Source organism: Humulus lupulus, chromosome 9, assembly GCF_963169125.1.
Source record: "Humulus lupulus chromosome 9, drHumLupu1.1, whole genome shotgun sequence".
NCBI classification, from domain to species: domain Eukaryota; kingdom Viridiplantae; phylum Streptophyta; class Magnoliopsida; order Rosales; family Cannabaceae; genus Humulus; species Humulus lupulus.
In genome coordinates, this window is record NC_084801.1 from 44,857,558 (window position 1) to 44,871,828 (window position 14,271).

The following is a 14,271-nucleotide window of genomic DNA, read 5'->3' on the forward strand; positions in this document are numbered from 1 at the left end:
CATATCGCCCCCTATAGCTGCGATATATCGGCATACGCTGAATATTTAAACACGAATTTACACATTTTTAGCTGAGTTTGAATGGAGTAAACAGCCTTGACTATGCCCTCAACGTGCTCAAAGCTGCTGACTGACCCTATACATTCAAACTTTTACCCTTATTTAATTTAATCCTCAAAAATACTTAATCCTTAATTACCATTCAAAACATGTGCTTAAAATCCTATTGGTTGATGTCTAAACCTTATAATATAATAATATAATCCTTAATATCAGACACATTAATCAAACCTTAGGTTATACTTAATATTCTTAAACTATAGGTTAAACTTAGAAAATCTATAAGTACTACTATGAGTGTCCAAATAACTCCCGGTCTGAACCAAAAATCCAAAGTAACAATGATAACACTAAACATACTATAATACTACTAAACAATTAGGTAAGTAAAGTTCATGGACTCTACACTCAAGGAACTCATCTTCGAGATTCTCCAGAAAGCTAGTATCGAGATCAGCATTGTTGGCCTAGATACGGTACATGGCCATATCAACAACATGATCTTTCTTCCGCTTAAACTCCTCAAGAAGTCGAGCCTTCTCACCCTCGATTATATCGAAGGTGGCCTTCTTCTCCTCCTCGAGCTTGGCATTCAGCTCTTCAAGCTCCTTGATTCTAGAGTCCCTCTCCCTGATTTCAGAATCCTTAGCCTCCAACTTTGACTCGAGCTTAGACTTCGTGTCCTTAAGGTTGTCTGCGAGCTTTCTCTGGAGGGTCTTCGCCTCCTGAGCATAGGATAAGCTTGAGTAGACTTCATTGTTCAGCTTGTAGATAAGATGAGAAAATGTGGCAAAGGCCTATACACAAACAAAAACAGGATGGAACACATACAGAATAAATCCGAGCGGGCAACATGACAGTGTAAAAGGAATTACCGAGGTGAGGAGCTCGCTGCCCTTGTCATAAAGGGTGTTGTTGTCTTGGCAAGAGGTGAGGAATTTTCATTGAGGGGTGCCAAGGTTGCTGAAACTATGGCCAACTCGGGACAGTACGTCCGAGCCCAGAATGGCTCCGTGTTTCCCCGCAGCGTTGTCGATCACATACTTAGGGGAATAGGTCGAAATCGACAACAAGTGTTCCCGAGTGGGAACCAGCTTCTTTGGAGCCAGAGCAGTCTATTGAGAAGTTTGAATGGCAGGAGGAGGTGGGGGGAGCAAGACCTCGGTGGATACTCTGACCTCGGGGTTCGGATCAGCAGGTAGGCTCGGGCCGTGGGCGCCCGAGGCAGGAGGTGTTGCCTCGGATGTCTTCAAGATTTAGAAGGGTGCCCCGCTCTCTACGACACCCTCAGACACTTTCTCTACTTAGCTCCCAAGCAGCGGCTGAGCACATTATCAAGATTGGACTCCATGTCGCCTGCACATGCACAATTTACACATTAGTGAACGAGCTTAAACTACAAAAAGAAACAAGGCTAAAGTCAAAAGAAACCTAATTGGAACCCTCCCCCGAGCTTGTGCTAGGCGACCAAGTAATCCCCCTTTCTTCAGAGGAGGCTAGGGGAGTCCCTTCCCTATATGTAGGTGACAACCTTGAAAGGTCTCTATAGTCATTGGTCCCATATTGAATAGCGACCCCATCCCAAACTTCGTTTATACTATACATAGTTTGGAATCTGCCTAACCAACTATCGAACCTATGTACCCTATGATCTACCCAGGACAAAACATGAAAGTTATCTCTAGAATCCAGGAATAGGATCAGAGTGTTAGGCTTGTACTTAAGCATAGAAGGAGACCACATGGCTGAGCTAAGTACTATTTTACCTCCACCACTTGAGCTCGAGGCCTCGTCTTGGGCTTCATTTTCCAAGGTGGGTTTGTCATGACGGCGAGCCACAAAGGGACGGGCTCATGAGCTCGAATACCTCTGTCTCGGAGGAATTTTTTCAGTGGGAAGAGGCACGTGCTCCTACTTCAAGTACTTGTGATAGGTGACATCATCTGTCAACTGATCTTGCTCCAAGAGGCCGTAGGCTCGGAGCTTTTCTTCGTGAAGATGATAAGATAGGGAGCGCCGACCATATGGTAGTTGGAGCAGGGCTTCTTATACTCCACCATAGAATCTGAGGGTGTGGGACACTGATAGTTGGCTGGAGAAATGGATGTGTTATTATCTTGAGCTTAATCAATTGAACGAACAAGAAATAAATAGGAATGAATACTTACAGATTCGTTGGAATAAACATAATTTGGAAGGAGCGTGGCCATTCGTCCAGAAAAAGGCAAGCTTGAATTTTGGAGGATGGTTTGGCATATCCTCGAAAATCTTCTTCTCCTTCAGATAGCTCGACAAGTAGTAGAAGCCATCTCCTCCCCAAGCTCGAGAGGGGTTGCTTTTCAAACAAAAGAGATAGATAATCTCTTTTGGTTAGGGTCCTTCCCACTTCAGCTCGTGATATAACGATCTGAGGGTAGAGAGAACCCTATAAGAGTTGGTCTGGAGTTGGAATGGGGCGAGCCCAACAAAATCCAGAAAATCCTTAAAAAATGATTTTAGGGGAAGTAGGGCCCCTGCCTTCATATGCTCGCGACTCCAGGCCATGAGTTTGATCTTGCTGTCAGGATTGCCATCACCTGGGGCGTAGCAGCTCCACTCGTTTGGGGTCACAGGCTGACACATCAGTGTGCCAGAGAGTTTCAGGCTGTGGCAGGCGAGAATTGCAGAGATTTGGTTTGTTTAGGTGACTGAGCTCAAATAATGCTTGACCTCGAAGAATTCCTCCCTGGAGGTAGGAACAGATGCAACTTGCGAGGTGGAAGGGCGGTTTGAAGAGTCCTCCATCAGCGAGAAGGCAAGAACACCAGGCTCGTAAGCGAAAGTGACTTTGAGTTGAGGATCAAGCGGGATAGGCCTGATCTCGGGGTCTGGATTTGGATAGATCGCGACCCAGAGTCTCTTCTATTTTCTTTCCTCGACCTTATCAATCTAACGTTGGAAATGGTCTCAGAAGTCCTCTTGTTTGCACCTCACGATGTGCTCGTGTATTAGTTGCTGGTTCCGAGTGAAGGGAGACTCTGGACTGGGAGTTGATGGAGAGTTAGGAATTGCAAGCACTGACCCCCACCTATTCTCAAAGTTCTGCGACATCTAGCAAGAAAGAAAAGGGCGAGGGCCAAGCATACAAGAAATCATAATACAATTTTAGTGATTTGGGCTCAAAAGCCCGAGATCACGAAGTAGGCTCAATCAAGACCAAGGGTCTCGAAAGGACAAATCGAATTCGAAGTGGAACTTCGAACTATTGTAAAGTTTAACGAGAGAGTGGGAAAGTGTGGATTAATTTTTAGAATCCTGAATTTTCAGGGGTAAAGTTGGCGGTTACCCAAAAATGTGATAATTTTGGGATTGGTGCAATTCAAAACCCTAATTCAAAACCCCATTTCTTGGCATACACGATACACTACCCATAACCTAAAAAAAACCCAATGTTTGCATATTTTTACACTACATATGGGTTTCAGAACTATGTTGTCAAAAACTTTGAATCGAAAGTTTTTGCTAAACAACATTGCTAAAAAGCTACCAACTGCAGCATACATTCATACGGGAATGGAAAATATAGAAATGCATGAAGACATGAAACATAAGAGTCAAGAACCAGAAACTTACACACTAAAGCTTGCGGATATAGTGAAATTGACGACTGTAGGAGTGATTGCAAGAAAGATCTCACGGAGTCGAAAATGCCAAGGTTGTTTTGTTTCTTCGGTTTGGAGAACATGCAAAGAGGAAAAGAATGTTTTTCGGCATTGGGTTTTTCTTTCTCTGAAAACTGGAACGTAAAAAGGAAGGAGACGAAGTAGGTGTATTTATAAACCTCAGAGGATATCAAGGGTCGGAATGATCTGGGCCTTTCACTTGATTTAGAATTCAATCTAATGGATGGGGTACGAATATAACGTTGGCGGAAAAAAAGGAGATATGAAAAGACATGGGCAAATGTAAAAGGTATTCAAGTACTTTGACCGTGCAATCCTTGGTTGACGTGTGTCCACACTCGAGTGTAGTAGGTGGCCCGACTTTCAAAGGTAGCAGTTCGAAAGTTTCCTTCTCATAGGATTTAAGCTAATACTTATCAGAGGGCAAAATGTTACACCCCGATTTCGAGAATGGAAATCTTGATCTCGAAACTCAAGGTCGTAAGGTGTTAGCTCGAAACAAGCACAGTCGTCCTATGATCAGTAAGTCAGAAACGGTCTCGTTGAGCAGTAAATGCAACAACGTCGGGATAGGTGAGCTCGGAAACTCACAATGGCAATGACTCAACACTTGTATAAATTTCTTGATTCATCTCCTCCCCTCAGACAAGACGATTTGAGCTCGAGTATTGTGAGCTCGAAGAGGATGGTCTCGTCAACATTATTTGTCGACAACAGAGGCGAACCAAGGTGATGAGCTCGCAATGGGTGAACGGTCTCGAAGGCGTGTGGGTCAAATGCCTAAGCTCGTAAGCTATGTGTGAACATGTTTATTGTTGTAAAATCCCTATGTTTAAGGCGTGTGGGTCAAATTCTTAGTTTTATTGTTTTGTTAACTTTAGCGGAATATTCTAAATATTTAACAGAATATACTTTTAAAATTAACTAAAAATAGATATTTATTAATTATATTAATATAATTCAAATATTAGAAAATATCATTATTATAATAATATTTAATATATAAGACTACATATATAATAATTATATTAATATAAATTTAAATTCAATGTTATAAAATATCATTAATATAATAATATATAATACAAGACTAGATATTTAATAACTATATTAATATGAATTCAAATATTTTAAAATATTATTAATACCAGACAAGATAATTAATACTTATAATAATATAAATTTATATATTATAAAATATCTTATAATAATATAATACATAATCATAATTTTTATTTCAAAAAATTATCCTTTAATTTTTTAAAAATTATCATATTATATATATTTAAAAAAATCAAAACCAATCTTTTCGTTTAATTTTTCATTTAATATGTTTATGTTATTTTTTATATATAATATTGTTTATTTATATGATGATAATATAAATTTAATAAAAATAATTAATAAATTCTATAAATAAATATAAGCAAATAATATGTATTGCACGTTGTTTGTATCTAGTATATATATATACATATATACTAGATGCAAGTAACGTGCAATGCACGTGTCCTTAGTTTTATTTATAGAATTTATTAATCATTGTTATTAAATTTATATTAATGTCATATAAATTTCCAATAAAAATCTTATCTTAAGTAAATAATTAATTAATATTTTTAAGTTTATGTTTGTTCTAGTTTTTGAATTTGGGAGTGACAACAATAGATTATATATTATATGTTTAATGTAATATTTAATATTATACGTGGATTTTAAATTTAAGCTTCTTCTTAGTTTTTCTTAAAAAGTATTTTGTTGCTAATTGATAGTAGATTATATTATATGTTTAATATGATATTATTCTAATAAATGAGTTTAAGTTTAATTAAATTTTATTTAAGTTAAAAAACGTATGATTTTATTATTTTAAAATAATTATTATTGTAAAATATCTCAAATATATCATATTTTAATTTGTTTAATTATTTATTTATTTTATTTATTATTTTTTAAATAATTATCATTGTAAAATATCTAAAAAATATCTTATTTTAATTTTTTTAATTATTTATTTTATTTTATTTAAGTTTAAGTGATATTTACAATCTATCGTTAAATATAAGAATATTCTGTTAAAGTTAACATTAAAATAATAGAAAATCGTTAAAACCAAGAATTTTTGTTATCTAATACACACTTTTTTATATAGAAGAGATATTTGTGTGCATATAATATGTATCATCAAATGTGGCAGTACCCAAGTTTAAATACTAAAGACTATCGTGGCATTCTGTTAAAGTAAATGATTAAGAGAGTATTATGTGCAGAGGACACGTGATTAGGTTCTATTTACTATAATAGGTGATTAGTCTAAAGTTGTATTATGTGTAGAGGACACGTGCTGTGTGGTCCCTCACAATTCAGATATATATGCTCTTGTACTATCCTTTTCATTTTCAAGGAATATACAACCTAATTCAATTCCTTCTTCACGTCTGTCATGGTATCAGGCCTTAAACAACTCTAAATGGCCTCTGCAACCAGCCCTCAAGATTCATCCTCTGTCTCCCACGGAGAGACCACCCCTGTCCCACCTGTTACAGATGTTTCTTCACAGTCGACCATGGCCCCTATGGTCTCTATCTCCGCCCTTTCACCTCCCACCTTACCCTCTCTTCCATCTGTAAATCAACCTATTGTTGTCAAACTTGATGAGCACAACTTTGTTGTTTGGCAAAACCAAATGCTCAATATCATCATTGTTAATGGTTTAGAGGATTTTGTCAATGGAACTCATCCCTGCCCTGACCCGAATGCTTCCAACCCAGTTGACCCAGTCAATCTGACTGTTCAAACATGGCATTGGTACAACCGATTAGTGATGAGTTGGATTTACGCCTCCATAAATGAATCTATGCTTGGACAAATCGTTGGCTATCGCACGGCTGCTGATATTTGTCTTGCGCTTGAGCAAATCTATGTCGCTGCTTATCTTTCCCAGATTTTCGAGATTCGTACCCAACTTCAGACTCTTAAGAAGGATGGTCTTACTGCTTTTGCATATATTCAAAAGTTCCGAGTTCTTTGTAACATCTTGGCCTCGGCAGGTGAACTAGTTTCTTACATAGATCAGCTTCTCTATTTTCTCAATGACCTGGGTCGGGAGTATAATGCTTATGTTTCTCCCATCCAAGCTTGATCTGATAAGCCTACAATGGAGGAGGTCTTTAGCTTCTTACTCAACTTTGAGGCCCACATCAATCATCAAAACGTGGTGGATACCCTAAGCTCCCTTCAAGCCAACTTTACCAATTTAGCTCTCCATAAACCCAAACCCAAACTCCATCCCACTTATCAGCCTCCACCTCACTCTTCCTCTTCTTCTCGCCCATACACTTCTTCTTCTCACCCCATTTCTCGCCAGCCACACACCTGGTCTCTTTCCCCGCATCCATCATCCTCCCATCGTCCTACCTCCACTCTCCCCACCAACCATCCTCGCTGCCAGATCTGTCTCAAAGTTGGCCACACTGCCAATGTGTGTTATCATAGACAGAATCTTACTTATCATCCACCCCCTAACCCGATGCGCCCTTTCAATGCCTTTCTCTCTCAGCATATCTCTGGTTCTTCTTCGAACACTGCCCCTCCCACTACCTCAGCTATTGCCAATCTCTACTCAGATCCGGCTTGGTACTTGGATTCTGGTGCATCTCATCATTTCACACCTGACTTGAATGTTCTTGAGGGGGCTCAGCCATATACTGGTTCTGAACAGGTGACCGTGGGTACTGGTTAGGGTGCTTGCATTTCTTATGTTGGTTCTACTACTCTACCTGCCTACAATTCTGCCTTAAAATTATCTCGTGTCTATCACTCACTAGCTCTCTCAAATAATCTTCTTAGTGTTTCACAGCTTTGTGCTGATAACCATGCTTTCGTTGAATTTCACCCCCATTGTTTTTATGTGAAAAATTAGGTCACCAAACAAATTCTTCTCACGGGTCATCTTGATAATGGCATTTACCGAGTCTCCAATCCAGCGTCTCCAGTCTCCTCTCCCTTGTTTCATCTGTTTTCTGCCTCAACTTTGGATCCTAATCTGTGGCACTCCCGTTTGGGTCATCTAGCGAGTGATGTTACTTGTCATGTTTTTTCTTCTTGTAATCTTTCAGTTCTGTAAACTTGTCATCAATCTATGGCTCATAGGTTGCCTTTTCCTATATCTGCATCCAGGGCCTCAAAACCCTTTGAATTAATACATAGTGACTTATGGGGTCCTTCCCCTGTGTGTTCCATATCTGGTGTTTGTTATTTCATTTTGTTCATTGACGACTTCTCTCGTTTGACATGGTTATATCTTCTTAAAACCAAGGATGAAACATTTCCTGCCTTTCTCATCTTTCAAAAAATGGTCTCCACCCAGTTTACAACCAATATTCAGCGGGTGCGTACCGATTGGGGAGGTGAGTTTTGCTCACTTACCTCTCTTTTTGCTCAGCATGGTATACTTCATGAGTTGTCTTGTCCATATAACTCCAAGCAGAATGGGCGTGTTGAACGAAAGAACCGACATATTGTCGATATGGGGCTTGCCTCAATGGATCATGCCTCGGTTCCTCTTGAGTATTAGCCCTATGCCTTCACCTTTGCTTCCTATTTAATTAATCGTCTCCCTACTTGTGTCCTCCAAATGCAATGTCCTTATTCTATTTTGTATCACAAGCCACCCCAATACACTCACTTACGAGTGTTTGGCTGTGAGTGTAACCCTTTACTCCGGCCTTTTAATGTCCACAAACTTGAGCTTCGTTCTCAGTTTTGTGTCTTTCCTGGCTACAGTAGCCATCACAAGGGTTATCTCTGTTTGCATCAGGCCACATGCCGTTTATATGTTACCCGTCATGTTGTTTTCAATGAACACAACTTCCCTTTTCAGCAGGCTTCCATTCCTACCTCACCTTCTCCAGCCTACACAGTTATCAATTCTCTTTCATTTTTCCCTCCTCCACCTCCACCTCCCACTTCCTCTACCTTGTCTTTATCTATCTCTCCTCCTCGTCCACCCCTTTCGGTCAGTGAATCCTCTCCTGTTATCTCCTCTCCTTCCTCATCTGCTCCATCGCTGGCTCCTTTTCTCTCCACACCTGTGTCATCATCACATGCTGCTACCCGCATCCCACATAATTTCCATCCCATGGTAACCCATGCTAAACAAGGTATTTTAAAACCTAGAGCCTTTCATGGCACCCTTGCTGGTATTCTAATTGAACCATCCTCATTTTCTGAAGCTGTTAAACATGTTGAATGGCATAATGCCATGGACCAAGAGATGTCGGCTCTCCACTCACAAGGTACTTGGATACTTGTTCCTCCTCCTTTGGATGCCAAGACAGTAGGCTGCAAGTGGGTTTACCGTGTTAATCTCAATCCGGACGGCATAGCCTCCAGATATAAGGCCCGTTTAGAGGCCAAAGGGTATCATCAAACTCACGGCATTGACTTTCATGATACCTTCAGCCCAGTGATTAAACCCACTATGATCTGCCTCATCCTTAGTCTCACTATCTCTCGTCATTGGGACATTAAACAGTTAGATGTCCATAAGGCTTTCCTCCATGGCGGTATCATGGAAACTATTTACATGAGTCAGCCTCAAGGGTTCGTTGACAAGACTCGCCCTCATCATCTTTGTCTTTTACAGAACTCTCTCTATGGTCTCCGCCAATCACCAAGGGCGTGGTTTACTAAGCTAAGCACATCTCTCTGTCAGTGGGGTTTCAACGCCTCTAAGGCCGATTCCTCCATGTTTCTTTATGTCTCGGGCTCTACTATGTCATTGTTCTAGTATATGTGGACGATATTATCTTGACTAGTTCCTGCAACTCTTCTATTGTTGCCTTGCTAGGTTACTTAAAGTCTCAGTTTGCCATAAAGGACCTTGTCCCACTCCACTTTTTTCTTGGCTTAGAAGTGCATCGTTCTTCTGCTGGACTTGATTTGAGTCAGACAAAGTATTTTCAGGACATTCTCTCCAAAACAGGCATGTTGGATTCCATACCTTTATCCACACCTATTGCCTTGGGCTCTATCTCTCTTCACGATGGTCATCCTTTGTCCTTAGCTACGAAGTACCGGAGCATTGTGGGAGCTCTACAGTATGGTACACTAACAAGACCAGATATAGCATTTGCTGTCAACATGTTATGTCAATTTATGCACTCCCCTACGGACGTTCACATGCAGGCTGCAAAAAGGGTGTTGCGATACATCAAGGGAACCGGTCATCTAGGCTTACTCTTGCAACCTGATACTTCACACACCTTACATGTTTATACTGATGTCGATTGGGCCTCCTGCCCTGATGATAGGCGCAACACTAGTGCCTATTGCTTGTTCCTTGGCTCCAACCTCATCTCTTGGTTGTCTTCCAAGCAAAAGGTCGTTTCTCACTCTAGCATAGCCTCTTAATATCGTGCATTGTCCAATGGAGCTGTCGAAGCATCCTGGATTCAATCTCTTCTTTCTGAGTTGGATCTTCCTCTACCTCAACCACCAATGCTTTATTGTGACAACTTGAGGACGCTTCACCTTGCCTCTAATCCAGTCCTTCATGCTTGTACAAAACATGTCGAATTGGACTATCATTTTGTCCGCGAACGTGTCCTTTGCAAGTCTCTGCTTCTCGCTTTTACATCTTCTACTGAACAATTGGCTGACTATTTAACTAAACCCCTTGTTACTCACCGGTTTCAGGAGCTGCGTACCAAACTTACTGTGCTGCCTCGCCCAATGAGTTTGAGAGGGGATGTTAAAGTAAATGATTAAGAGAGTATTAATTAGGTTCTATTTACTGTAATAGGTGATTAGTCAAAAGTTGTATTATGTGCAGAGGACAAGTATTGTGTGGTCCCTCACAATTCAGATATCTATGCTCTTGTACTATCCTTTTCATTTTCAAGGAATATACAACCAAATTCAATTCCTTCTTCACGTCTGTCACATTCAAGCCAAAAAAATAAAAGTTTTCCTTGTTTAAAGCTTATGATGATATCTATATAATATATCAACTATATCTTTATATATTAGTTTAATGAAAATTGTTGTTTTATGTTAGATTTAACACTTTTTTTATTGTTTTCTAACATTGTTAGTTTTAAAGTTATCTAAATAAGATAAATATATATATATTTAAAAAGTAATAAAGTCATCTAAATAAGATAAATAAATTAAAAAAATAAAAAGTAATAAATGAACCATAATAATTTCTCATCACATATTTTAAAATTTCATATTAAAGTATTTAAATTACTCTATCAATTATGTTTTCAAAACTATAATCGAAATTTTTTAATGTGCTTAAATTTATTCATTTATTTCTTTTATTAATTATTTATTTTGCTATTTAACGTGTTTTGTTTATCTAAATACATATATGTAATAGTAAAATAAGACATAATATGCAGTTTGTTAAACAATCCATTTTGTTTTTTTAATGAGAAATTATGTATTTTAATTGCGCTAGTAATTAATTAAATAATATATATTTCTATATTAATTTTTGTTTACTTTAAAATTGTTTAAATCAAATAATTAAAATTTGATCAAGTAATTTTTTTTTAATTCATAGTTTTAATTTAAAAATTTTAAATATCTTATTATATTGAAATTTATATGTATTTTTTCTAAAAAAAAGTTAATTTTAAAACTATAATGCACCATATCTGTATATATAAAAAGCGTGTATATAATAAATTATTAGTTTAATGATTTTTCATTTTTTATTTTTTTAAAACTATAAATAATATTTTTCTTTATTTTTTTAAATATGTTTATGTCATTATTTTATAATAGATATGATATTGTTTATGTATTTAAAATTTATATGATAATAAAAATAAATTAATATATTTTTAAAATAAAACTAAGTAAATGTGTATTGCACGTTGCTATACATGTGAGTGGACAAAAAATTTGGAGAATAAACTTCAAAAGGTCAAATCCTTAACTGAAACCGACTAGGTAAAAAGGACAAAATGATGTGTGCTATCAAGTAAAAATGAAGAATGCACACTCAATTTGATGAAAAAGAAAATTGAATGAGAAGCAAAAAGAAAATATTTCAATTAAAATTAAATTGTGACAAAAATAAAAATGACTATAAACATAAGTCATCATACCTTTGTTAAAACACATTTCTCTTAAATATCATTGGATTCAATTCCAAACTATAAGATTTTAATTACTTTCACAAAGACAAAATCTCAAGTAATTTTGAATTTTTTTCATAATTTTTATCAAAATAGAATTGTAAGTCCAATCATATTCAAACTTATTCAACTGAGATTAAAAATGAGTTTCATTCCAAAACAAATTCAAAGTCTCCAAAAAATATAAGTTTCACAAAATCCATGAACTACCTTCGACTTGATTCCTTCAAAGGATACGCAGGCAACCTAATCTCTAAGGTTGGGTACAGTTACAAGCTCCCCAAGTTTCTCAATGAGGTCATTTAGCTCAAATTCCCAAACGAGGTCATTCACCTCAACAAAAATTCAAAGTGAGGTCATGCACCTCAAACCCCCACGTCAAATGGTAAGAATTTCCAAGTGAGTTAATTATTCACAAAATTCTCAAAGATACAAAAATCCATGAACTACGTTAGACTTGATTCCTTTAAAGCATATGTAGGCCACTTAGTTGCTAAAGCTAAGTGTAGTCACAAATACCACAAATTCCCAAAGTTCTCAAATATTAAACACAACTCTCAAAATTCCATAAAAGGTCATTCACCTAAGAATTTTTCCTAACTTCCAAAACATCAAATAATTCCATGATATGGTCATCTAACAGAATTTCTAAATTTTCTAAAATTTCTATGGATTCCTAAATAGTCATTCACCGGAATTCTTCCACTCACTTTCTAAAATATCACATCTAGAACTACAAGTGGCTTGATCCCTCAACCGGGGTATGTAGGCAGCTTAGTCAACCAAATTTACTCAGTTCAACAACTTCCCAAAAATTACAGAAGTAATTAATCTCATCATAATTGGATTTAAAAGGTGTTCCTTTAAATAAAAGGATTGTAATTAAGGGATTATTCCTATAATATTGGATGGGTCGAACTCAAATTAATAAACTCTTATGCTATAAATTTGGCAAATGTGAAATTGTATTGTGCATTAATTTTTATATTTAAATTTTCTGAGCCTGCCAGAAATCATGTTAGGCAAAAATTTTATAGTTTGGAATTGAATCCAATGATATTTGAGAGAAATGTGTTTTGACAAAGATATGATGAGTTATGTTTATAGTCATTTTTATATTTTGTAACACTTCAATTTTAATTGAAATATTTTCTTGTTGCTTCACATTCCAATTTTTTTTCATCAAATTGTGTGTGCATTCTTCTTATTTACATGAGAGCACACATCATGTAACGTCCCAAAATTACCTAATAAGGCTTAGGGCCGGGATGGAAATATGTGAAAATATGTGTTTAATTGCTATATTAATTGTTAATATATGTGAGTTATGTGATAATATGATTAAACTCGCATATTTAGGGATATTAAATATGCATGTGAGCCCGCTTCTTATTAGAAGAGCGATTTGGTAATTTGGCTCGTTGCGGGCATAAATGTGTATTTATGTGCATATATGTGATATATGTGAGAGACCACATTATTATGTGGGTTTATTTGGGTTACTTGGCACTAGGCGATCCTAGGGAGCAAGATAGCGGGAAAGTCACAACGGGACCCAATACCCGAATCGGGGCGAGTCAAGGGGTATATTGGGTATTATATATTTAATTGGTTATCAGGTTATGAAAATAAATAATTGGAGATATATTTGGAGTTAGAGTGCTTAGGAGGGAATATTGGGGAAATTTACCATTTTTCCCTCGGGGACGTTTTTGGTACCTCGAGCCTTGGGATTAACTTAAGTCACTTAAGTTAGATAGGACAGAAAAGAGAGACACCTAGGAGCTGCCTAAACCGACCCTCCTTTCTTCTCCTTCACTCTTTTTTCTTCTCAAGCTTTCTTAAGCTATTATCATTGAAACTAAGGAGAATTTTGGGCTAGAAACATAAGGATTGGAGCTAAAATCTTGGAGATTAACTCAGTAGCAATGTGGTGGATTCAATCTTCAGTAGAGGTAAGATTTTAACTATAGTTTTAGCATTTAAATTCTAGAATTTGGTGGCTGCTTTTCAGGGTTCTTGAGCCTTTGAAGTTCAAAGATTGAAGTGTGATTTTGATGAGTTTCTAAGCTAGTTTTCTATTGGGTTTTATTGCTGGGAACATGTTAGAGTGATTGGGATAGTTGAATTATGTTTTGGGGTGAAATTTGGTATAGTTAGGATTGAATTGGGCTGCTGAAATGGAGATTATTTCTGGGTTCAAGGGGCCAAGTCGCGACCTTGTTCTTGACAAGTCGCGACTTAGCTCGAACCAGGCGCCTTGGGAGGTCTCTGCCTGGGGGGGGGGGGGGGGGGGCGCCGCGACTTGTTAGGCCAAGTCGCGGCCCGTGCCTCTGGACAGAGAGGGGGAAGAGGCTGGTCATGGGGGCAAATCATGGCCCGCCTGGGCAGTTTTT

At 37.5% G+C, this 14,271-nt stretch overlaps 1 protein-coding gene across 1 annotated transcript; it reads left to right on the top strand.

Moving 5' to 3' along the window:
- Nucleotides 1-6,192: 6,192 nt before the first annotated feature.
- LOC133799663 (uncharacterized) lies at nucleotides 6,193-6,864 on the top strand. Its single transcript, XM_062237661.1, has one exon. It carries the CDS (start codon nucleotides 6,193-6,195, stop codon nucleotides 6,862-6,864), a length of 672 nt encoding a protein of 223 aa, XP_062093645.1.
- The last annotated feature ends 7,407 nt before the right edge of the window (nucleotides 6,865-14,271 follow it).

What these genes read in the sequence shown, in the direction of transcription:
- LOC133799663 (XM_062237661.1), top strand. Translation starts at nt 6,193, where the DNA reads ATGGCCTCTGCAACCAGCCCTCAAGATTCATCCTCTGTCTCCCACGGA.